The following is a 27,234-nucleotide window of genomic DNA, read 5'->3' on the forward strand; positions in this document are numbered from 1 at the left end:
GAATCAAAAACAACATTACAGATTTGTACTTTTAATTTTTTTTTTAATGCAGACAGGAATTACAGTACCAGGTAACTATGTCATTAAACTGATCTATGTTAAGTCACTGAGGGAAAATATTTTTGTAAATGTTAGTTATCAATACGTCAATGTTCTGATCCTATGTAACATACCTTAAATAGGGTAATGTACCTTAAATAGGGTAAAGAAGGTTTAATAAGGAAGCATTATATACATTGAATATAATCAGAAGTGTGTCTAATTTTCATGATTGATACTGTACAAACAAATCACAGAATACTGTATATTTTCTTGTAGCTAAACTATCACCACAAGCAGAAAATGTCTATAGATCCGGTGTGGCCAACATGCAGGTGTCTACACTCTACAGCATCTTTGATGCTCAGGGTGTCTGCATTATGTATGTATTCTGCAGTTTGCTTTAATTGTACCTGAACCCTTCCTGGGTTTTCATAAAGTGTGAATGGTCAGAAATTGACAAATATAAGGGTAAAATAGCAAAAATAGTATACTGAGATAATTTTTTCCAATTTTACAATCATGGCCTAAAATTGTAAATTAACTTTTAATTCCTGACAATTCACACTAGTGTATAACCCGCCTTGAAAGAAAATTCTCCATGTTGAACCTATATATATATATATATATATATATATATATATATATATATATATATATATATATATATATATATTCTGAGTTTTATTGTTCGGTTTCAAACTGCATCACCTGCCAGCAGGTGGCAGTACTGACTCACTGATTTTAAAACCCGTATTTTAAATCCACTTTCCTTGAATTTCATTGAATCTAGCCCAGTGCACAACCCATCTTTTCTTCTGTTTTATACAACTTGTGGGCCAGAGTCTGCCCACACATAATCTAATCCAATGAATACAACAGTATTGTATGCAGTTAGTAACAGTTTCCCCTAAATTCTAGACCATGAATATTTTTTTGGCTTCAAAGAAGCAAATGGCACACTCGTTGATGCCAGTATAAATAGCTGTAAAGACTGCTGAGCCATTTTCTAGGTTAAGGGAGCTACCACTTGTAGAGTTTATTGAAAATTATTCTGGAAACAAATGTTTAGTCTTTTATTTCCATTGGCAGATGGGAGTTAGGAAAGTAGATTAGTTCATAACGTTGCTAATTAATTTTTTATCAACTTTCGATTTAACCCCTTAAGGACACATGACATGTGTGACATGTCATGATTCCCTTTTATTCTAGAAGTTTGGTCCTTAAGGGGTTAAAGACTCACATTTTTTTTCAATATGAGTTTTAATATAAATGTACAAAAAATGATAAGTGATGTCATTTCCTGGATGCATGCTTTAGGCCATACATCTAGACTTTTTTGTGAGCTTTAGAACATAATTAGCTTAAGGATTAGAATAGGCCATTGTGGCTTGCTTATGGGGGTGGCATAGCCACAGTTCTCAACTCCCGACTATACTAACAATACTCTCATTTGGTATTTTGTTTAATTTAATAAATACATTTTCAGTTAAGTACAGTAGGTGGAGCTAATGAGGGACATTTATTTAAACAAATTCACATACTGATTCCAACCTTATATTTACTAAGCAGTAAGTCATACTGAGCTGTAATTATATTTAAAATCTAAATTCTTTCTCTAGGATATTTGACCTACATTCTGCAGATCAGATGTCAACTCAGCACAACTCATTGCATAGAATCTAGTTTAGTGGTGGCTTAATTGTGGTACGAAGCCTCATCTGAATAAAAGTGTGTAAAGAGTCTCAGTTGTCTGAAACCTTCTGAATGCAGAACACAATGCTACATGTCTGTGTCAATTCGGTTGAATAGGGAGGTCTGTATTTTACAGGGCAGTTGGGTGCCACAGGCCACAGGGATGAATAATATGAGCCCCTGGCTTTTTTTTTTTTTTTTTAATGTAGTACCACATATTGCCACTGGAGGTGATAGACAAGTACCACTCATTGGAAGTATTTGTATTACATACAAAGACTGATGTTGGAATATATGCGTTTGTTGAAAAAAAGTCTAGAGCAATCTCCAGATTATGCACTTTGCCATGTTACTCAGGAAATAGTCAGGCTTTGTATGAATTCATGACAGACAGATTAATCAAAATACAAATCTCTCGTGCACATTATTTAAAAACTGACCATTGACCATATAACATGCAAAAAAAGATATTTACATTTTTACTTCTAATTGGCTTCATGAATAGCTCTTTAAGTCAAGAGCTGTAAAGTAGTCAGTATGACATCATGATAGTAAGTGCAGATTGTAGTTGACTGGGTGGCAAGTCTCAGGAACCTTTTTCTTCTATAGAGCTGCCATTATGTGTTTTCCTGACTTTATGGCAGTCTGCGCCACAGTGTACAGTGTACATGTTACTTTAATTTGTTCCAAAGTATCCATATTTAGCTTCACTAAACAGTCAAAAGTTACATTGGACATGTCTGACAGTATCAAACTGACAGGTGCTGTGAAAGAACCTATGTAGATATAATTTGGCATGCCCTCAATCAAAATGGTGACACTGCATCCAGCGTTCTGATACGCTAAGGGGGTATCCCTTCTCCACTCTCAGTTGCTTGTTCACGCGCCAGTACTTGTCTCCTTTGAAGAAATAAATCTTGCTGTTCTTCCAGGTCAGAGCAGCGTCCACCTGAGACGGGACGCCAGTGAATAAACTGGAGATTTTTTTTGAGGCAAGGTTACTCCATCCCAACTCGTCCCACTGCCAATAATTCTCTCCCTTAAAGAAAGAAAAATAAAGAGTTCAACAGAACAGCAATACATTGTACACAGAGTTCTAAACAAAACAAGTCTTTCTTTACAGTTAAAAAGCTGCCTAAAATGCTTACCGAAGAGTCATTTTCAACTTTAGGACCTCATTCTATTGGGTGCAAGTTGCTAAAACCATGCAAAATTGATCAAATATTATATGCTTTCTAACATTATTAACCTTTAAAAGCCTTTTTCACATGCTGGGAAAATATATTGGACAATATTGTACCTAGTATCCACAAAGAAAAAAAAATGGGACCTACAATAAATATCACACTTACATTGCTAACTGATAATTATTGTGAATGCGATAAACCTTACTTTATATTAATTTTTTTTGTAGATGAATCTGGGAAGAGCAGGTTTAAACCATGATCACATCAAAACATGTAGCAAGACAGAGCATGGTCATGCACAGGAAACTGCCTTGAATGCCTTGGATCTAACTCAAATTGATAATTACTGAAGTTTCTATCAGAAAATGCCAACAAGCAATAAAGGTGAGCACCAGCCAATCCTCAGAAATTATATAAGAATATTAATATTTTCCTTTCCCTTCTTCTCTTTAGATGCACAGCGAGCGGCATTGAAATTATAGTCCTGAGGGAGATCGTTACATAGTTACATAGCTGAAAAGAGACTTGCGTCCATCAAGTTCAGCCTTCCTCACATATGTTTTTTGCTGTTGATCCAAAAGAAGGCAAAACAAAACCCAGTTTGAAGCACTTCCAATTTTGCAACAAGCTAGGAAAAAAATCCTTCTTGACCCCAGAATGGCAGTCAGATTTATCCTTGGATCAAGCAGTTATTACCCTACATTGAAAGATTATATCCTTGAATATTCTGTTTTTGCAATTATGCATCTAGTAGCTGTTTGAACATCTGTATGGACTCTGATAAAACCACTTCTTCAGGCAGAGAATTCCACATCCTGATTGTTCTTACAGTAAAAAAAACCTTTCCTTTGCCTTAGACGAAATCTTCTTTCTTCTAGTCTAAACGCATGACCTCGTGTTCTCTCAGGATATTTTACTGAGGCACCGCCTGCCGTGAGCTCTAATAGAGCAGGTATATAACATCAAAGGAAAAAGGGGGAAGAAAATATTAATATTTCTATACTGTCTGTATACCCGCTGGGGATATCTCAGGTGGAAGAGGCACTTGCCCTGGGTCACCCTCTGGATCCGCGTCTGCTAGGTGTAAGTAAGAAGTATATCCAGAAAAATAAAGCCACTGCTGGACAAAACTACATTATGGAAAGCACAGAAACTAGAAGGTCGAAACAAATTTAACAAATGGCTTTGTGGAGTGCTTGGGTGTAGACTTGTCCATTTCCAAGATAGATTCTATGGTTAATTGAATTATATCTAGGATAGGCAATAAGGAGGACAAACACTCCTTCGTGTAACCTTCCTGGGTGCAGTGTCCAATGTTTTTTTTATGTCCTTAAATTAAGTACTTTTCTTTGATACATTCAATATGTTAAACCAGACTACCGGACTTCTATAAGAGAAGGCTAGGACCATGGTTGGCTGAGAGATCTCAGGAACACTATGGTGTTTAACTATTTAGGTTACTGTCCCCCTTCCAATCGCATGGGAAAAGTGAGTTTACTTACCTTTTTACCAACGCCACGCTGGTCTCACCGCGGTTAACCCCACCTCCATGGCTGAGATCATCAATCTTGATGATCTCAGTCAATCCAATGCTTTCCAATAGGAAAGCATTGGGAGGCTATTGTGCATGTAAAGGCAAAACACCAGTCTGCGGCTCGTACAGATGTATTCAATGAATGCATCTCTGTGGGGAATGTTCAGCATGGAGACGATGAACATCTTGATGAACATCTAGAGCAGGGCTGCTCAAAAGGTAGATCCCCAGATGTTGTAGAACTATAACTTCTATGGTGCTTTGCATGCCTTCAGAATGGCAAAGCATCATGAAAGCTGTATTTTTAAAAGATCTGGGGATCCACCTTTTGGGCACCCCTAATCTAGAGGAAGCACCTCTAGTGGTCATCTGAGAGACTGTTACTGGAGGTGTCTCTGAAAAGGCAGTGTTTACAGTGCTAATACTGTAGTGACATGCTATAGACACCAAACACTACATTAAGCTGCAGTTGTTCTGGTGACTGTAGTGTCTCTTTAAACATTTACTAGTTAAGTAGGATGGCAGTGTAAGATGATCAAAGCTCAAGATTTTGCAACGAAATAGGAACATTCTTAAGGGAATATTTGTATGCGTAAAATCTAGGAGTCTCCCTTATACTACACAGGAGTCTTTGCTTCAGAAAATGGAATTGTCAAACTCTTTGAAAACATTACATAAAAATATTTTAAGCCCTGTAATTTAGAAGAAAAATAGATTTATGGTGCATAACAGCTTGCATTTACTTCAAATGGCTATTGCACAAAAAATGCAGAAGTTTAAACCCACAAATGCAAAAGTATAATATATAATTCATGCAAAGGCATATACTATGAGGTGAATTGCCATTTATATAGACCCATCATACTTCACCAGGGAATGAAAAAAGGTATTTAGTCCATCCTCCCTCACACCATCACCCACCTCCCACACATTATTAGCCCCCTCCCTCCCTCTCACCATCACCCCTCTCACTCACACCAACATCAACACCCCCCCCTCCTTCACACCATCACCCCCCTCCTTTACACCATCATCCCCTCCTGTCAGTCACTGAGTGTAGCAAGGGCCAAACGGAACGTGGGTAGAGGGGCCTCTGTTTGGATGGGGGGCGGGGGGATGGGGGGCGGGGGGATTGTAAGGTTTAGGGGGGAATTGAGACATATGGAAGGACTGGGGGGGGGATTGACAGCTGGAAGGGACTGGGGGGGGGGGGTTGGGAATTCAGACACAAGGCAGGGCAGCATAATTTTTGCAGTGGGGCCTGGTGATTTTTAGTTACGTCTCTGCATGTGTTGTTCATCTAAGGTTGTATTTTACCTTATTTTAAGACCTGCTAAGGAACAGATGATTGTTATTATGTTCCGATATGTAAAACCATAGAATTCAAAGAGGCTGTACTTTCTTTTTCCTTTGGCTGTATATTTCAGGCATTTAGTAACTTGTTTAAACTAGCAGATTTAGATAAGCATGTATATTAATCTTTCAATTGTTTGTGTTATATATGTGACTTTGTTGCTTACTCCTGCTACTTGGTCTCCACATGCCCTTACATCATATGTAATGAGTGCAGGTTTGAAGAGACACTATAGTCACCAGAACACCTACAGCTTATTATATTTGTTCTGTTGAGTAGAATCATTCCCTTCAGGAGTTTTGCAGTAAATACTGCATGTTCATAGAAAATGCAGTGTTTACATTACAGCCTACTCCACTGGCCACTCCTCAGATGGCTTCTAAAAGGTGCTCCCTGGGGCAGTGCTGCTCACTGTGTAATACTGTCATTCAGTGTCTCCACTCTCTGCATGCAGACACTGAACTTTCCTTATAGAGATGCATTGGTTAATTTCATCTCTATGAGGAGATGCTGATTGGCCAGGGTTGTTTTTGACTTGTGCTAGCTCTGCCCCTAATCTACCTCCTTGACAATCTCAGCCAATCCTATGGGGAAGCATTGTGATTGGCTCAGACCATCACTTCTGATGATTTCAGCAGACAGCAGGCAGGTCAGGGGCAGAGGCAGACTTGAATACAAGTAAGATTTTACTATATTTAGGGCGGTAAAGGGGGATTGGGGGGCTGGTTGGTAGTTTTAATACAGGGTCAGGAATACATGTTTGTGTTCCTGACCCTATAGTGTTCCTTTAAACTACGTAGCATAGAGCATGCAGACTGGCTATCATCCGGGGTTGACCTTCTTAGTTTCCCTACTGAACCGTCAAGCATTGTGTGGTGGAGCAATGAATAGTTAGCCATGAGTTTGCCTTTAGTTCCCATTCCTTATGTGTGGTTGTATTTTTGGTTAAGTGAATTAACAAGTGTGCTTAGGTGTGCTCTCCTGCTCCTTTCCTAACTTATGTACCTATTGCCCTGGCATAAATGTTCAAAAATAAAATCGATACCTCTGAAATATATTTAGGTGCTTGGAGTGCCTTATTTAACCTTTCTCTGTGAAAACAATACATTGTAGTTCACCAAATCCAGCATTATAATATAATGCCTATGTTATGGACTTACGCCCATTAAAATAGGCATCCAAAAAAGAGAACATCAGTTTTAGCTAGATAAAAATTTGTAATATAATTAAAAAAAAAAGTTTTATATGTCTGATAGCAGTACGAAAAAAACAATATGACACTGTAACGCAAAGGATTTTTTTTGTTCAGCCAATAACACAGGGATTTCGGCTTTTACGGAACATGATAATCATTCTTTTTCATGCAGCTGTCTGTCGGCTGCACCAGGTTGTAGAGGGTTTTATGCAATTCTGCTATTTATTATTTACCTTCTCACCTATCCGCACACTGGATGAGGAGTAAGGGGAAGACTCATTTTAGAGGTATTTCAAGGTTGATCGATATCTCACTCAGTCCTATTCTGTTGGGATGGGGAATGTGCTCTTTACTCAGTAGTCATAAATTCTTAGTCTTTTTTTTACCAAAATTATGTATATCTCTTGTCTTAGAATCAATGCCTCAGACTGATCTTACCTTAAACAAGAAGATTTTCTGATTTCCATCCCAGTACAAAGCTGCATTGAGATTGGCTGGCACCCTGCTTAACAGTTTAGGGTATCCATAGTTTAACTTGAAATCTGTGTACCTCCAGAGTTTATCCCCTGGAGATAAGAGACAGATAAAAAAAAAAAAAAAAAACAACAACAAAGAATTAATATTTCAATTACCTATAGAACTTTAATTTAATTTAAAAAAATGGTATGTTTATATCAATTCAAAATACATAACAAGCCTCGTAATTGACACCTTAAAGTGTATATGAGGTTCTATATATTCTGGATAAATGGTAAGATGTCACCATGACAACCGTTACACTGTTCAGTTGATTGCTCAACTTTTAGAACTCTTTCACAGAATAGGTTATGTTACAATACAATCTTATACAGTACATAGATACAAACTTACAAGTTCAATATAACATCCCACATATCTATGAATTCATCCCATCCATTATCTTTTCAGTGACTTACACTAGAGAATGTGAAATGAATTTGGAGGATATTTCTATTTACCAAAAACTTTCTATTGTTAAAATAATTTTAATACATTTCAAGTTTTTCTTTTCACTTAGAAAGAAAAGAATACAACATACCATTATGTCGGTCAATTGTGTACAAACATTTGTGTCTGTCTGCCTGTCTGTCTATCTAATAATCTTATTTATTCTTCTGATTACACTGTAAACTATAAATTATTCTGTTTGTGCTTGTCTAATTATTTTTTATAATGTAGCCACCTCTCCAGCATTTTTCAATACCCTTGCACTTCAGTCCACCTAGAAGTTTAACTACTGTTGAAAACAAATTGCTCTAATTGAATGGGAGTAGCATGACGTGGGCAGCAGTAGGAATAAAGAGATCTTTTGCAAGTTGTGTTCTCTGTGCTGCTGTTCATTTACATATTGGAAAATTGAAGGAACATTGGATCTGATTTGGGCGATGTGTGGACTGTCTGCTGGAAAAAGTGCTTTTCATATTATTTATCAGGTGTGACAAGCAATATACAAGGTGGTCTTGAAAATATTTATTTTATTTAATGTCTGCAAAGAAAAGTTCACACATCATTTACCTTTGAAGAAATAAGTCCTTTTTGTGCGTGGTGAGTGAACTGCTGCATCCAAATTCCCCGGCAACCCTTTCCAGAGGGATTGGATTTTCACGAGAGGACCAGTTCCAAAATCGGTAATAGTCCATACGTAATCCCCTTTAAATGCATAGGTTTTCTTATGAGGTCCTGTATGGTACAAGAGGTAATTTTAATGTGTTGCAATGCATTTTGCATTTATTGTATCTCCTTTATCTATGGCAATGCTGTCCCATACAAATAATACCTTTTCCAAATAAGGTAGCCAAAGATCCATGTTTGTGGCACACTGAAGACTTCTGTATTCTATTAAGCAAGTACTTTGTGAAGAGTTCTGTATATTCATATTGTGGACAGAAGGTATGAAGGAGTCAGCTTCAATCTTTGTCTTTGAGATTGAAGAACAACCCCTGACATGTTCCCAAGAGAGATAACATATCCCTTGGGTTGCTTTCTCCTTTATTTATATGGAACAGCATAAATGGACATGCCTTTTTAATAATTAAGGCAATGAAGTGGCCCGGTTGCAGTGCCCATGTCCTTTTGATCTTGCAATTGCCATTTCTCTAGATACAGCATTGTTTTCATTTCAGGGCAAACACACCTCTAGTGGCTTTCTTTTTGACAGCCAACTGAGAGTGCTTCCACTGGTACAACCGAGTTTGACACTGTAATTTCACATTCAACAGCAAACGTCCTCAAATGCTTATCATATGGAAGGATGGGACTCACTGCTTCCTTACGAGAAGCATTTGATTGGGTAAGTATGGCACTCACAATGCTTACATTTCTCTTCCCTAATGCTTCTATGTGAGAAGCATTGGATTGGATAAGAAGATGAAAATGGGACAGCCTGCAGCATAATGTCATTGAAAGCAGAGTGTGTGGCTGAACGAACATGCTAAACAGATAATGCTGCAGGCAGGATTATACATATATGTTTTTTTGATATATATATTTTTTTATCTATTCGGTGCTATTCAGATTCCAGCAATATGTACTCTTACCCAGTATGATGGCATCAAGGTTGTCACTGCATGGGTCAGGCATGGGACTGGTTGGAGTTGGAGCTGGTACTAGCACTGGAACCTCTGTATCAAAAGCTGTTTCTTCCTCCTCTACATGTGCCTTCTTACCTAAAATATAAATCACACTTGTCATAAAATGTACTAAACTCAGTGCATAATCTATATACACCTAACATACGTACAGGGATACCTTTCATTTATAATTGAAGGTCAGTCACAAAAGATTTAGGGTTCTTAAAGTAAATTACAATGAACTGATGACTACATTGCATAATTTAGAGATACATGCTACTCGTGTGTTCTGTATCAACATCACATGAATCTGAGAGTGTTGTTCAGTCAGTGAAATTATTCCATTCATCCCTAACCTTAAAGGGACACTATAGTCACCTGAACAACTTTAGCTTAATGAAGCAGTTTTGGTGTATAGAACATGCCCCTGCAGCCTCACTGCTCAATCCTCTGCCATTTAGGAGTTAAATCCCTTTGTTTATGAACCCTAGTCACACCTCCCTGCATGTGACTTGCACAGCCTTCCATAAACACTTCCTGTAAAGAGAGCCCTATTTAGGCTTTCTTTATTGCAAGTTCTGTTTAATTAAGATTTTCTTATCCCCTGCTATGTTAATAGCTCGCTAGACCCTGCAAGAGCCTCCTGTATGTGATTAAAGTTCAATTTAGAGATTGAGATACAATTATTTAAGGTAAATTACATCGGTTTGAAAGTGAAACCAGTGTTTGTTTTCATGCAGGCTCTGTCAATCAGAGCCAGGGGAGGTGTGGCTAGGGCTGCATAAACAGAAACAAATTGATTTAACTCCTAAATGACAGTGAATTGAGCAGTGAAATTGCAGGGGAATAATCTATACACTAAAACTGCTTTATTTAGCTAAAGTAATTTAGGTGACTATAGTATTCCTTTAAGACAAGACTTCCTACAATGAACTAGTTGGAATGTTTAATCACAGTGCTAGTCACATTATTTGGTATTGCTATATATCTGTATTACATCGGTTATTGTAGAGATATTCATTCTTTGACAAACGTCCACTCACATTTATGGAACTTTGAGAGTATTTCTTACCATAAAGTGCTTGAATCCCCCGAATATCATCATCATGGAGACGAAAGTTGGGTCTGTATCCATTATAGACAGGGGCCATCAGGGCAGAAGTATACCGAGAGTGTCCAAGACCCAAGGCATGGCCTAACTCATGTGCTGCGATTATGCGCAAATTCATACCAACGTATGATCCCTCTGTCCAGTACTCATCCTGATCAAAATGTACGGTGCCCAACTCAGGGATATCAGCATGTGCCAGCACTTTTCCTGCAACATCAAACAGGCCAATGATTCTGACTATAACATTGTCAACATGCTCTTTAGCTGTGCACATAGTTTTTCATTTAGAACTCTTGGGAAAAAAAAATACTTAATTATTAAATCTGTCATTCAGAAATAATGATTTACTAAAAGCTGAATATAAAACATCTAAAACTGAGTAAAATTTATTTATATAGATGCAAAATGACACATATTATAGATATGTAATTTAAGAATGTATCAGAAATTATCTAAATCAGGTCCTGAATAACAGGCCTGCTAAATAGATACATAATATATAAAAAATAAATTGGGGTCCGCAAGAGGTGGCCCTGTACACCAGGGAAAGGGGCATTTAAATGCCCATAACAATTCCAAACAGTAGGTTGTGGGTAAATAATACAATGTGAATACATCTTCCTACCCACTCCTCCCCGAACCAACGAGGTTTGTATCCAGTCATCCAGTGTTGGTGAGTGGTTAATGTTCAATTAAATTGGTCCACAAGACCGACCAATAACCAGGAAGGAACCCATGAGTTTTGAAGTGTAGATTAAAGTATTTAGCTTCTAGAATACCAGACCAGATAGTGTGTTAATAAGTTCTGCTAATTAATGATAAAGTGGTTTACTGGGAGCTGTGCATCATGATAAAGAGAGTTTCTTATGTAGAACATATCCTGTCCTCATGTGCCACTAGCGGGACGTATTTATACATATTTCGCACTGACTAAGTTAATAAACAATAACTCAGCCAGTGTTTGAGTCATTGAAGATCAAGAACTGATGTTTCCAAAATACATTCACTCGCTGACTCTCAATTCTTCGTATCGCCTCCATCTTTCTGGAATTTTAGTTCGTTATTACTACAGTTTCCTTCCCAGAGCACAAACACCACATCATGTGTTATTTTAAAGCAGCGGTTGTTGGGTTACCTCCAGTGACCATAATAGGGAGAGCAAGACTCCCAAAATAAATATTCAGTAAACTATGTGCTTGCTTTGGCAAGGGTGGCAGCATGAATGAACTGCTGGACTACATTCCCCATAACCATTAACCAGCTAAATTCAGAACCCCAGATCATCCATGATGTGTATAATTCAGAACAAAAACGTGAAGATTATAAAAAATAACTTTCCTCTATAAAAAATGTCTCTTACAGCATTCTATGAGACGGCCTGCACTGCAACCATGTGTTAGTCATAAACAGCTTCATTTATTAAAAAATATGGATGAAGAATTCTTATGGCAGGTCGACAGGAACAGTGCCATGGCTTAAAATAGAGTACTTCCATCTATTTACTTTATGAAAAAAAACTTTGTATCGTATAAAACTTGCACCATTTTAGTATATTGGGAGGATAGAGATTGATGAAATAATCCCAGCCACTTTCTGGTTAACCAGAATCTACAGATTTTCAGCAAATGAAGGGTATTAAGAGAGATGTATAATTTTTACATTTATTTGTTTCTAATATAATTAATATACAGTGTGACGGACCGCCTGGCACCCCGAGCGGATGCCTCCGTCTATCACTGCTTCCTAGTACTTGCAAGCACCATAAGCACTGCACTGGAACACCATAGCCACCGTAAACCCCACAAACCGCCACAGCTTGGTTGGGTCTCGCTGTCCTCCACCCACCCTGGACCCAAGACCAGGATCCAGCTTCCAGTGGGTAGACATCTCCCAGTCCAGATAGCAAAGCAGGCTGCTCTTATAAGAGCAAGTGTTGTGATCCAAGGGATTATAGTAATTATAGCAATCCCCAGAGTGTGAATATAGCTCTCCAATCCTCCAAACATGAGCCTAGACTTCATGAAGTGTAAAACGAATATCAGTTTAATGGTAGCCACAACTGGCCTTTTATGACAGTCTCCATGCAAGGAGCACCCCCCTGGACCTGAGAGTAAACCATAGTAGAAATAAATACACAATCACATTGGCTGTCAGGTCCAGGATACTTCCATACAAAATCAGATAATCCCACCTCTGTGCCTGGGAGATAATTGGATCAGGAACTGTACTAATCTAATCCAATTATCTCCAAGCACAGAAAAAACACACATTTTTACAAACCCCCCAAAATACCTTAACACACACAAAACCCCCACAGAAGTTACATCCCCTGATAGCCCTTATCTGGGTGACCAACATATCCTTAAAATCACCCAGATCAGTTCAGGGGTTCAGGAGTTCAGGAATTTCCTGGAAATCTTATTTTTGACCGACCTTGCACATGGTTCTATGCCCAAAACAGTTCCAGGGAATCAGGGCTAACTGTTGGTCTCTCTGTCTGGAGTACAAAAGTACATAACTCACATGAACAGAGCCTTTTAAAGTGCATTGGGCAAGGTCTATTGCAGGGCCCATAGTCCTGAGGCAAGAGGCTGGCCAGCAGGTCCCTCCAAGAACCCGTGACAAGGTTCAGATCGTCACATACAGTATTATTTATTTCACATCTTAATATTTTTAAAACATGAAGATGCTGTTGGGTAACCACATTTTAACTCCATGTGGGTTATCCAGTAATGTAAGAATTGTTGGGAATTCAAAGCAAATTCAAAGTGAATATAAAAGGAACAACAATATAAATTAAAGGAACACTCCAAAGCCTCCAACAAAGTTTTATAAATCACTATTAATTATATATACCTCAAACTAAAACATGCATTTAGTTATTCAATCTAAAACCAGCCTGCAGGAGCTGCAGATCTCTAATGTGCATTCTTTGCAATAGCTCAAAGGTTCCCATTGAGAATCCTCTGTGTTAGAGAAGCGAGCATGTGTGCACACATGGTCTCAGCTTACCAGTGCTCCTCAATTATACACCTCATTGAGAAGAAGGAAGACGTGCACACCAGCACAGCATGCATGCCACTTCCGTAAGAAAATCTCCCTGGCTTTCTGAATGGCAGCAAGGTAGGGGTTCCTGCCCCCAATTCTAAGTACTGATTTCTATTGAAATTTGCACTTTTATAAACAAATATGACAGGCTCCAGACCATGAACGGTGCAAGGATTTTTGACTGCACAGGCAAAGACGCATTTTGATACTCCCCTGACACCCCCTTCAAAAAAAATGTGTCTTCACCCGTGTGTCTTGTAACTCCCCTTTTGAATTTCTTACCCTCTTTAGTGTATTTTATCCCCCCATTACCATGTCTTACGCCCTGTTGGGTGTCTCTTACAGCCCCTTTTGTGTATCTGTGACTTTCCCCAGCCCCTTTGTGTTTCTCTTTCCAGGGGCACATGAGTTGTAGAGGGGGGACAGATGCTGGAGGGGTGGGTGAACAGGAGCAGGAGTTGGGTGGACAGGAGCTGGAGAGTGGGATGGACAGGGGCTGTGCTGAGGGGGGGGGGGCACAGGGGCAAGGGCTGTGGTGAGGGGTGGGGCAGGGGCTGAGAGGAAGAGGACAGGGGCTGAAAGAGTGGGCAGGATAGCAGGAGCTGTGTTGGGGGGACAGGGGCTGAAAGGGAGGGGACAGGGGCTGAGAGGGAGGAGACAGGGGCTGAAAGAGGGGGCAGGGGAGCAGGGGCTGTGGTGGGGGGGAGAAGGGGCTGTGGTGGGGGGGAGAATGGGCTGTGGTGGGGGGCACAGGGGCTGAGAGCGAAGGACAGGAGCTGAGAGGGGGGGCACAGGGGCTGAGACGGGGACAGGAGCTAAAAATGGGGAGGCTGGAGATGTAAAGGGGGTGAAACAAGTTGGAGAGCACTGGGAAAAGGTGCTGGAGATGGGGGGGGGAGTAGCTGGACATGGTGTGGAAGGAGCTAGGATGGGTATAGGAGCTGGAGTGGGAGGGGGGACAGGAGCTGGAGTGGGAGGGGAGACAGGAGCTGGAGTGGGGGGAGACAAGAGCTGGAGTGGGGGGGGGCAGGAGCTGGAGTGGGGGGGACAGGAGCTGGAGTGGAGGTGGGACAGGAGCTGGAGTGGGGGTGGGACAGGAGCTGGAGTGGGGGTGGGACAGGAGCTGGAGTGGGGGGGCAGGAACTGGAGGGGGCACAGGAGCTAGAGTGGGGGGACAGGATCTGGAGTGGGGGGGAGGACAGGAGCTGGAGAGAGGTGGGCACAGGGGCTGAGAGAGGGGACAGAAGCTCTAGAAGGATGATAGGAGCTGTGGAGTGAGACAGGGGCTGTGGTGGGGTGGACAGGAGCTCTAGAGGGGGGACAGGGCTATTGTGGGGGCACAGGGGCTGTGGTATGGGGGGCGCACAGGAGCTGAGAGGGGGACAGTGACACACAGGGGTGAGAGGGGGACACAGGAGCTGGAGGGGGACACGGGAGCTGGAGAGGGACAGTAGCTGGAGAGGAGGGCACAGGGGCAGAAATGGGACAGGAGCTCTAGAGGGGTGATAGAATATGTGGAGGGGGCAGGGACTATGGTGGGGTGGACAGGGGCTGAGAGGGGAACATACAGGGGCTGAGAGGGGGACACACAGGGACTGAGAGGGGGACACAGGAGCTGGAGAGGGGGCAGGAGCTATAGAGGGGTAATAGGATATGTGGAGGGGGCACGGGCTCTAGAGGAGGATACAGGGGGTGTGGTGGGGACACAAGGGGCTAGGAAAGGAACTGCTTAAAAAAATGGATTACATTTTTTTCCCACCCTCCCTGAGGCTTACCTTGGGCCAGGGAAGGGTGAGACAGGAGTTGGAGCCTGCATCCAGCAGCCATTGAAGTCAGCCAGCCTCTCCTAATGATGTCAGGAGGAGGGCGCATGACTTACATTGCTCTTTTCCCAGACTCCCCAGCGGTCCTGGGAAAAGAGCAATGTAAGTCATGCCCCCGCCTTCTGACATCATTAGGAGAGGCCGTCCGACTTCAATGGCTGCAGGCTGCAGGGAGAGTGAGGTGAGATGAAAAATTTAAATCCCAAGCCAGAGGCAGGGGATTTGGATTTTTGCACCCCCCCTGCTCAGGTGCCTTAAGGCGGCCATCTGAGCAGCCTTATGGATGCGCCGGCCCTGCTCAAGACATATAAATCACTTCAGTGTTTGATAGGTTTTGGTCTCATATTTGTGCTGTGTTTTCTTCCTCACTGGTCTCTTTAGTTTTGTTTAAAAACACAGGTTTATTGAATAGGTACTGTTGTGAGTTATATGTGTAATTTCAGAGTAACTTGTTACTTGACTATTGATGCCATGATATAATGTTTATGGAAAAATCCCCCCCGCTCTCCCTTCCCCTTCTCTTTTTTCCTTTTTTCTTTCTTATGTTTATAGCTTTAAGTTTGAACTCCATATATTTTATAAGTTATAAAAGATTCACTGCCGTTATATTATTAAGGTGTATTGTAAAGAAGACGAGATTGGAAACAATTGAAACAAAGTTAATTATGTTCCGGAGAATAAGATATTTTGTATTTATAGATCGTTACATTGTTTTATTGTCATATTAATAACTATAAGTGAATTTGAAAATTCTAAAGAAAAAAAGAAAAAAAAAGAAAGCTATTTTGCAGTGTTTTGCAAAATAACCCTGTAGATTTAGCCATGCTCCATCTCTTCACCACATACTTTTTTTTACAGCTATTCTGAGTACATACTCAGCCTAGCCAATGAGAGACAAGTGTGAGCTGAGCTTCAGTCTTGACTCCCCCGCCAATCACTGTCCTCTTATTATCTGTATATAATTTCAGTATTCACTCTCCAGTGTTTTATTATTTTTTTTTTTTTTTTTATTCTTTATTTTGGTTGCGCAAGTGAGTACAATAGCAATACAGACGCCACAACAGCGTACTCGTGTATACCAAACATTCAAAACAGTGGCACGGGCAGTAGCGCATTTTTTTTTTTTTTTTATTACAGGCTTATTTGAAAAGTTGAACTCACAACAGTGGCAGAAACAATCACATATGCTAAGAGTTACAGGCTTTATAAATTCAATGTTAAACACTAGCTTAGTGAGAGGGGGAGAGGGGGACACAGGGGTGAGAGGGGGACACAGGAGCTGGAGGGGGACACGGGAGCTGGAGAGGGACAGTAGCTGGAGAGGAGGGCACAGGGGCAGAAATGGGACAGGAGCTCTAGAGGGGTGATAGAATATGTGGAGGGGGCAGGGACTATGGTGGGGTGGACAGGGGCTGAGAGGGGAACATACAGGGGCTGAGAGGGGGACACACAGGGACAGAGAGGGGGACACAGGAGCTGGAGAGGGGGCAGGAGCTATAGAGGGGTAATAGGATATGTGGAGGGGGCACGGGCTCTAGAGGAGGATACAGGGGGTGTGGTGGGGACACAAGGGGCTAGGAAAGGAACTGCTTAAAAAAATGGATTACATTTTTTTCCCACCCTCCCTGAGGCTTACCTTGGGCCAGGGAAGGGTGAGACAGGAGTTGGAGCCTGCATCCAGCAGCCATTGAAGTCAGCCAGCCTCTCCTAATGATGTCAGGAGGAGGGCGCATGACTTACATTGCTCTTTTCCCAGACTCCCCAGCGGTCCTGGGAAAAGAGCAATGTAAGTCATGCCCCCGCCTTCTGACATCATTAGGAGAGGCCGGCCGACTTCAATGTCTGCAGGCTGCAGGGAGAGTGAGGTGAGATGAAAAATTTAAATCCCAAGCCAGAGGCAGGGGATTTGGATTTTTGCACCCCCCCTGCTCAGGTGCCTTAAGGCGGCCATCTGAGCAGCCTTATGGATGCGCCGGCCCTGCTCAAGACATATAAATCACTTCAGTGTTTGATAGGTTTTGGTCTCATATTTGTGCTGTGTTTTCTTCCTCACTGGTCTCTTTAGTTTTGTTTAAAAACACAGGTTTATTGAATAGGTACTGTTGTGAGTTATATGTGTAATTTCAGAGTAACTTGTTACTTGACTATTGATGCCATGATATAATGTTTATGGAAAAATCCCCCCCGCTCTCCCTTCCCCTTCTCTTTTTTCCTTTTTTCTTTCTTATGTTTATAGCTTTAAGTTTGAACTCCATATATTTTATAAGTTATAAAAGATTCACTGCCGTTATATTATTAAGGTGTATTGTAAAGAAGACGAGATTGGAAACAATTGAAACAAAGTTAATTATGTTCCGGAGAATAAGATATTTTGTATTTATAGATCGTTACATTGTTTTATTGTCATATTAATAACTATAAGTGAATTTGAAAATTCTAAAGAAAAAAAGAAAAAAAAAGAAAACTATTTTGCAGTGTTTTGCAAAATAACCCTGTAGATTTAGCCATGCTCCATCTCTTCACCACATACTTTTTTTTACAGCTATTCTGAGTACATACTCAGCCTAGCCAATGAGAGACAAGTGTGAGCTGAGCTTCAGTCTTGACTCCCCCGCCAATCACTGTCCTCTTATTATCTGTATATAATTTCAGTATTCACTCTCCAGTGTTTTAATATTTTTTTTTTTTTTTTTTTTTATTCTTTATTTTGGTTGCGCAAGTGAGTACAATAGCAATACAGACGCCACAACAGCGTACTCGTGTATACCAAACATTCAAAACAGTGGCACGGGCAGTAGCGCATTTTTTTTTTTTTTGATTACAGGCTTATTTGAAAAGTTGAACTCACAACAGTGGCAGAAACAATCACATATGCTAAGAGTTACAGGCTTTATAAATTCAATGTTAAACACTAGCTTAGACGTTGTGTCAAAGGCAGGTAAGTAAATACGTCAGGTCAGACAGTCCAGCAGTATAATGTTTAGAGAGCGGGCTAGTTATCACAGTATGTTTAGTTAGTTCCTAATCTTTCCTGCCTCAATTATGTTAGTAGATATGCTATAAACATGCAGGTTTTCATAGTTGTACCAGTAGCTAATAATCAGGCGTGCTCAATTTTTGAGGAATCTAATCTGTAAACATATTTAAGCACAGCAGCGGTCTGAGTGTGATGATGGTTAAGTAGATTAGGCCAGGATATTCAAGTGGAGTAGGTACGGTACACAGAAAGTAAAACCCAAATAAAAAACATATTGCCTACGTTTGTGGCATACGGTCCACTATGCACGGTTGAAACTTCAAACACATAATGCGCATTAGGGTGGACAGAATAGTGTTACATAGGCTAAACAAGCTAGGCAGGCTAAACAATACCTGAATAATTATAAGTGTACATTTCAATTCTGTAATATTTAATATTAACAGGCTAAGCCATACCATGCAGTATAACTTCGGCTTAAAGTGTTTTATTAAGCTGCAAACAGGCTAGATCTATTCGTCGATCTGGCAATATCATGAGATAGACAGGCTTACTTAGGTAACGCTAGGTAATTACACAGGTTAGTGCTAAGCGCTAAGTGTATAGTAGCGATATGTGCGAGGCCCAGAGGCAACCCTCAGAGAGGAGCCGGACACCTATCACCTAGCCCATGAAAAATCAACGTATATCTGAACGGATCCACTACAGAGGTCTCTAGCCGGAGTGTGATAAAGCTAAGCCGTTATGTGTGGGTAGGCTAATTAAACAGTACGTTGTAAAAACAAATCATAACCTTTCTATCATTCGCCTGTCGCAGGGATGTAAGGCATGAAAAATTAAAATTAAAAATTAAAAATTGGCGGGACATAGTCCTCAATGGCTGCATAGATGTGGTAGCATGACAGCAGTCCAGGCCGCCATGCGGCAGTGAGAGTTAGTGAGTGTCAGCCTACACCAGTGTTCGGCTCTGGCCGGGCACATACCGAAAAGTCCCCTGGGGTCTTGGCGTTGTCGATCATGGTTGCTGGTCTCCGGTAGGCAGCCGTGCTGTGAGAGGGAATATGCGGGTCTGGTTGGACGTCAGCTCTTGGAGCTTGTGAGCAGCTTGTGCGGGAGGCCGGCTTAGCAGCCTTGTTCTCTCTGGTGCAGGGGTCCGGGTGTTTGCTCATGCGGTATGGCGCTGCTTTGCAGGTTTCAGATGTCCCTGGGCGAAAAGGGGTTCTGGCTTGAAGGGTGATCCCCTTCTGGTGTACTTGCAAGCGGGAGCTGGTGCCCGGGAGCTGTATTGATGTTTTCTGCCGTTTGGGTGCTTGGCGTAGCCACCGTCGGGTGGCTGTCCTGGGAGCCGCTGGCAGGTGTCTGTTTAAGTGGCGTCGGGTCGTAGGGCGTATCCACGCCGCTGTTTGTTTCAGTACCATCTTGAAGGTCTGGCCTTTAGTGTGGAGTGCCGACCAGAGGCTTGCGCCAAGCCGGTCAAAGAACTCTAGAGTGTGTATAGGCGGTTTGATGCGGGTTCTCCCCTTCGCGGGCCGCTTCTGAGTCGCCATCTTGGGTGAGCCCATGCATGGTTGCCTTTCTGCTGACTTTGTCGCTTGGTTGGGGGTGGTGACCGTCCCCAGCGTGGACCGGGATAACCCCCGCCGGTCCATGGGGGGGGGGGGGGGGGGGTAGCAGGGCTGTGCGTGTGTCTCGTGTGGGAGCGGGTCCCTTGCCGGGTGATCGTCCGTCTCCCTCATGCTGCAGGCTCCGCTCCGTTTTAGGCCGCATGGCCGGTTCAGGCTTTACCAGGTCGGATCGGTGCCGGACTGGTATCGCTTTGATTCCTGCGAGGTACTGCATCTTGCTCCAAGCACCATAAGTTGCTAGCCCCTGTGGTTTGGGCAGGATTAGTGGATTCGTGTCTGCTGGTGTTGGAGGATTCAGAATGCACGTCCAGCCATCTTGGCTGTCAGGCCCCGCCCCCCCCCCCCGTGTTTTAATATTTAATAACACACCCAGGTGTATTTTATTAGACTTGTGCAAAAATATGTTTGGAGCAGTTCGTCCAAACCAAATTTGTTTAATCCATACTCAAACGAATAGATCAGTCCAGAATTTAGGTATGGAGTCTCATTCAATAAATTAAATCCTAGACCAGGCATAGGCAACCTTTGGCACTCTAGATGTTTTGGACTACACCTCACATAATGCCTTGCCGGGGTGTTATAGCATTGTGGGGGATGTAGTCCACAACATCTGGAGTGCCGAAGGTTGCCTATCCCTGTCCTAGATAGTTCAATCAATTCAGGTGTGGATTAAAAGGAATATGGTTTTGAGGAAACAAACACGTTTTTGCACAAGTCTAATAAAAGATGTCAGGGTGTATTATTAAATATTAAAACACTGCAGATTTAATACAGTTATGATGTTTCATGGAGTGCATTCATTGGCTTAAGGATGGACATGGATTTTTCTTGAGTTTATAGTCCAAGGTCTAGTATTCTCACTGCTATGCTCTAAGGCTTCCACTCTATGGTATGATGTCCCACTGCTATGTTCTAAGGTTCCCACTCTATAGTCTCAGGTCTCCACTGCTATGCTCTAAGGTTCCCACTCTATAGTCTCAGGTCTCCACTGCTATGCTCTAAGGTTCCCACTCTATAGTCTCAGGTCTCCACTGCTATGCTCTAAGGTTCCCACTCTATAGTCTCAGGTCTCACCTGCTATCCTCTAAGGTTCCCACTCTATATTCTCTGGCCGAATGACCCACTGCTTAGAAAACACAGCAGCTAGAGATGCACAGTTGTCCAAACTCAACATTAAGTATACATTTTCATGCTTACCAGGTCCATCAAAAGGTCGGGAGCATCCGACACCACGCTTGTGAAAAGAAATGCGTATATCTGCTCTTCCATAACTGATCTCCTTGAATGTCAACGGAGTGACATCACTCCAGTATTTGAAAGCTGATTTGATGGCAGTGGTGACAGCATCTGGTGTCATGTCTGGAGTGTAATTGTATATCCGATAAGTCAAGTTCTTTTTTCTCCATCGACCTTTTGAAAAGGAAGAAGATCCAAAGTTGCCTACCATATTAAGTTAACACACCACAGAATATTACAAACATAGTCACTGCATAAGACTCACACCTCTGTTATCTTTCACAACACTAAATTGCCTAACATTTAGTTCATTAATGGTGAGCACTCTTTCCATACCTTAGTGTTGTGGACTATGGATTAACTTTATAATGAGTGATGGGCATGGTGCTGGAAGTCTGTACGTGCTCAGTTTCTCTATGGAACACTGCACATGCGGAGTTTAACCCCTGCAGCATCATTGGGGCGTAAATTATTTGTATATTTTAATGCACAGATGGTTATTCATTGACTGAAAGCTCTCAGCTGATCAAGGCTCTAGATTTGTTGTTACTTTCTAAATGCCAGAAATAATAATGAATGAGTGGAAGAATCAGTATCTGGTTTCTACAGTTCTGCAAAAGCCTGATGTCCCAGCTCAGCACCCAGTGTGGACCCAGGTAAGAGGGCAAAACATTATAAAACAGTTTGCCCTGTTTCCGGAGAATGGCACCAGGGTACCTCTATCATCATAACAACTACAGAAGACTTATGATGGTTGGAGTAACCCTTTATCCAGGAGTTTCTTTTCAAATTACATTTTAAATATAGTTTAAATCAAGGATGGCACACAGTGATAATTTTTTCTCTGTAATTCCAAGTCAAAGATTTACCTAACAATAGGTATCGTAGAGTCTTCTGGTTGAAAGGGTCTTCAAGTCCACATCGAGGCTCCCTCATCATTTCCAAAGTGCTTCTATCCAATAATCCTGTTTGAGGTAGGTTAAACGATTGCTGGAAGACACTATGTGTACACAGAAAGGTATGTTTTAAACCAATGTTTATACAAAGCTTCTATATAATACATAAAGCAATTTTAGAATTGAACATGAAAAAAATCCCCACAAAAAATGAGCCAACCTCATTCTAAAGAAATTGAATATGTATAGTAAAATAAATGAATGCCAACAATTTAAAGATTAAAATACAATCAATGATATCAAGTAACAGATTACCAGAAAAAGCTTGGCAAATCTATTAAAACAATTGTATTGTAATTGCTCTGTCCACGTAAGAGCACCTTTGTCTTATGTCTTTGTAAATCTGTATCAAAATGAGTGAATGAGCTTAAAATGATTTTAGCACTAGCCTTATTTCAAATGTTAAGCAATGAGAAATTCAGATACATAATATCCCTTAATCAGCTGGGAATTTCGATGGCAAATCAAATTATGGTATGGGTTTTATTGTCAAAGGAACACTATAGTGTTAGGAACAAAAAGCTGTATTCCTATAGAGTCCCTCCCATAGACCCCTTGACCGTTACAATAAGTTATAGTGATTAAGGCCTTTAAACCTGAGAATGTGCATCAAACACTCTGATTGTACAATATATGATATTCTGAATGTCTTCTATGTAATTTCAGCCAATCAGGATACAAATAGAAACCCACTAGCAAATCACTGTCCTTTCACCTATAAGAATAGATGAGAAAATATTACTTTTGCCTGATTTGCTGAAAAGCTGGATTCCTGCAGCAATAGATGAGAGACTGTACAAATTCACATTTACTTGAATAAAGAGGCTTTTCAGTTATTTATTCTGATATATTTTAATTATTTTACTTGTGCTGCCAAACTATAGAGAATGAGAAATATGGACATCTCCTGCCAACATTATTTGCACATAACGGCTGTACTTTGTATTACATGACATATCAGCAACTCTCGGACATTCTAAAACCAGTTTCAAAGACAGGATGTTTATACATCACAAATGTTATTGCCGGGGAGCTATGTGCTATGTCAATACACTCAGCATATTACTGTGAGTTTATTTCAGGTGGAGTTCCCACTGTACAACAAAAAAATGTCCAAGTTATAAGCATTATGTGTGAGGAAATCCCAATGCTCAAAAGATGTGAGGTGTGTGCATAGAGACACAAGGGGCGAAGTTATTTTTTTTAATTATTATTCCAACAGAGCAGAGGGGATGCCAGCCAAATATCCGAAGGATACCTCTGGCTTAGCTATATTATTGCTGGACATTCGGGGTGAATTGCCACTCACGATTCCAATGCTGTATGTGCATTAAATCCAAAATTATTACCGTGTGGCCTCCTGCACTTCCTCTGGACTGAAATCCTCACTCTCACTTTCCAGCGGCTTTTGTAAATATCCATATGTTTTCAGGTATTCCTATTAAAGGGGGAAAGAGAGATCATTACCAGCTTTGATAACATAGCCAGGTTTGTTCATTGATCAGCAAACTGAAGTGATTTGGAAGCTGAACTACAACATGTTGGTAGTCTATCTATTTACCATCTTTCTGCTCTTGTGCTGGGCTGCTGGCAAATTCTTTTTATCCTCTCTAAATATTAAAACATTTTGAAATCCTTTTCCTTGTGAGTTACAGAATCCCATTGTTTGCCTTATGTAGCCATTGGTTTGACAAGACAGAGGCCAAGTACATTTTATACACAGTTTCCTACTTGCTCTGTCTTATTGTTTATTTTTTTGTTATTGCAAGAGAGCTACATTTTATTGGAGATATTTATAAAAGTGAAAATGGGAGTAGTAAGCAGAAACATACATTCCAATGGTTTCCTTGAAGATACTCTAATTATAAGAATTGTGTATTTGCCCTAAAGTTACCCTTTATACTTAAATGAATACTATATCATCTTATTTCCTTTTTCAAATAGTTTGGCTTCAAAATGTGAAAATCTGCAGAAGTAAAACTTTTTAGATGATTGGGTTCAGATGGTTTGGATAAACCATGTGGTGAGTGACTCAACGCACTGATATATGAGATGAATCATATATTGGGCTCAGTTTTCAAGGAGAGATGCCATTAATGCTCATTTTTTCAAATCCAAATGTACTACAATATTGATAGATGTGTGATGGTGGCAATAGAACATATTTCTGGATAGCTACTTAGAAATCAGCTCTCAGCTCCAAATAAGGTCATTTTGAGGCAAGTAGTTTGTTGTTGCTAGACCAATATCAGCTAAAGGAATACTCCACTCCAATACTCAGACTGAAGTGCTTTATATATGAAGAGTGTGTCCCTTTTTTCATTTAATAAAAGTGTTGATTTCAGTAGATTCCTTGATTCCTGTTACACCTCCCCGGCTGTCAAACAGACAATTGGGAGATGTTTCTTTTGGCTAGCTTAAAGGGATACTATAGTCACCAAAACAATGTTAGCCTAATGAATCAGTTTTGGTGTATATATCATGCCCCTGCAGTCTCACTGCTCAATTCTCTGCCATTTTGGTTTTGAATAACTTTGTTTATGTCACACCTCCATGCGTGTAATGCACTTCCTAAACACTTCCTGTAGAGTGAGAGCTAACGTTTATACTTTCTTTATTGCACAGATTTTCAAAACGTAAATCCATCAAAAGCAAATTCATAAATAATACTACATGCAAATTGTACATATTCTTCTTGTATACATATCACATACATTTATTAGATTCGTTAGTACATTTTGGAGTTTCACAACACACATATCTGTTCATTGAATGAATGTGTGCTTTGTTCACAGAGGTCTTGCTATAGATATGGTAAAATATAAAAATCTCCTATTCAGCGTACAGTCACTTTAAACATCACCAGGTCTAGTTTAGGTCTAGGTTTAGTGAGTCAGGATAAAAATCATAGCATCATGCTTTGTGTGACAGGGTATACACATAACTGGGTGACATACTTAGGGTACCACAGCATGTGTTTATACTGCACAAACACATATGTAATTATCCCAAGTTATATAACAGATCTTTAATGGACCTGATTATAATAATTAAAGCAAATAAAAAAAATATAATATTGTCCTAATAATAATAAAAAACATTATAAAAAATAAAGGTCTGTCATCTCTATGCTGTGACAGGAAACCTTCAGTACTTTCAGAGAAAGGGACACAGAGAAAGTTGCTCAGTGTGATATCCATCATGAGCATTGCTAGAGGGGGGTGCTGAAGCCCCAGACATGGGACTCTCTAGCCCTGGATCTTTACAGTTGTTGAAGGGGTCAGGTGTATATTAGTGTTTTTTGTTTTTAATTCTACATCAGGCAATTGCTTCTCATAGACCTTTAATATATTGCTCCATCATGTCAGAAGGGGATGCTGTGAATGAAAATGTTTCTGTATTTCCTCCTTATATTAGTTAGGCAGCCGGGTGGCATCAAACTGAATGTGCAACATGTGCTTGTCTCCAGCTATGCTTTCATTGAGATCCCAGAGAGCATCAGTAGCATGCTGTTCATGGGTAGAGGAGGAGGGGAGGGGAGTTAACTCAGAAAGGTAAGGGTATATAATGACATAGCCCCACCTCTCTGTTAGAGTAGGGGTCATCATGTTTTCCTGTGGGCTGAACCTCCAGAACCAAGCATCACCTTGGTATCCCCAGAAATAAAGCCTTGAAGAAATCTTATGGTTATAATAACTAATACGACCTTCTCCAGTCCCTTCTGTGTGTGGATATGTGGATATAAGAAGGCTGCATTATAGAAAGCTGCATTATAGAAATCTAACTATACGTTCTCCTATTTTCAAAATCGCTTCAATATTTTGCTATATTTAAGTTAAGCAGTAAAGCAGCCAACTTTGCAATGATTGATTTCAGTGGTTTAAGGTCAGTGGAATACATTTTCAACAAATCTTCCTAAACAGTGACATATAGCCACACATCACACTATACATCACCAGCCCTGGTACAACATAGACATGTCTAGCTGTTAACAGACCAGTAGTCCACAACAACTAGAGTGCTGAAGGCTGCCAATCCCTGGCCTAAACTATTACTATTATTAAATACACATATGCAGACCATTGATTACTTTATTGCATCTGCAAATGTAATACTTGTGTGATACAAAGTTTAATCATTGTGAGATGCAAAGATTTATTTCCTGTTATCTAGCGCAGTTAAAGGTATAACTGAATGCTACATTATTCCAATGTAGTAATATAAGTCTAGTCCTTAAATATCCTTCTCTGACAGGGAACACCCTTTTTATTTAGTAATAGAAGTATTCTGTACAAATTCTGATTCTTAATAATAGCATTTTCCATGAGGCTACATAGTGTCTGCACAAAGCAAATTGCCATGATAATAAACAATGTTAATGGTACTTAAGGAGTTAAGGTTCCATTTGAGAGTTAGCACAGCTTCTAAACAACTGGACTTGGGCACAAAATCTTATAGACCATGTCACAACACAAAACATTAACCTACCCAACACCAACACACACAGAGAAACTTATTCAAGTTACCATTCACTCATCACTAGCAGGCCACTACTTTTAGATTTGAAATTGTGAATTACCCACCATGGCCTCAACCTCGGTACTGTAGGTATTCTTTTCAGAGCTGTAGGTATCCTCTTCAGAGCTGTAGGTATCATCCTTGGAGCTGTAGGTGTACTCTACAACCATTGCACAGGCTGAGAGGGAGAATGTTGCAAGCAGTGGAAAAATCAGCATTTTGTAAAATTGAATTATTTTTTTAGTGCAGTTTGGCTCAGTTGTTCAGTTTGCTGCTGGCTGTCTGCTGCGGGTTCCCCTTCCCAAGCAGTTAAGAACTCTGAAAGAATGACTCACAAACTTCGTCCTC

General features: G+C 40.6%; 1 protein-coding gene across 1 annotated transcript; it reads right to left on the reverse strand.

The window, feature by feature from the left end:
* Nucleotides 1-1,276: 1,276 nt before the first annotated feature.
* MMP19 (matrix metallopeptidase 19) lies at nucleotides 1,277-27,179 on the reverse strand. Its single transcript, XM_063444748.1, has 9 exons — nucleotides 26,952-27,179; nucleotides 23,718-23,806; nucleotides 22,282-22,412; nucleotides 21,374-21,586; nucleotides 10,665-10,910; nucleotides 9,560-9,688; nucleotides 8,538-8,702; nucleotides 7,443-7,570; nucleotides 1,277-2,773 (listed from the first exon to the last, which is right to left on the reverse strand). Exons 1-9 carry the CDS (start codon nucleotides 27,102-27,104, stop codon nucleotides 2,537-2,539), a joined length of 1,491 nt encoding a protein of 496 aa, XP_063300818.1. The 5' UTR covers nucleotides 27,105-27,179; the 3' UTR covers nucleotides 1,277-2,536.
* Between the last annotated feature and the right edge of the window lie 55 nt (nucleotides 27,180-27,234).

This window comes from Pelobates fuscus, chromosome 1 (assembly GCF_036172605.1).
Source record: "Pelobates fuscus isolate aPelFus1 chromosome 1, aPelFus1.pri, whole genome shotgun sequence".
NCBI classification, from domain to species: domain Eukaryota; kingdom Metazoa; phylum Chordata; class Amphibia; order Anura; family Pelobatidae; genus Pelobates; species Pelobates fuscus.

Coding starts and splice junctions, on each gene's coding strand:
- MMP19 (XM_063444748.1), bottom strand. CDS start 27,104: ATGCTGATTTTTCCACTGCTTGCAACATTCTCCCTCTCAGCCTGTGCA. Junction 22,413..23,717: donor GAAGTGCAGGAGGCCACACG/GTAATAATTTTG, acceptor GTGTACACATAG/TGTCTTCCAGCAATCGTTTA. Junction 2,774..7,442: donor AGAAAATCTTCTTGTTTAAG/GTAAGATCAGTC, acceptor TCTTTCTTTAAG/GGAGAGAATTATTGGCAGTG.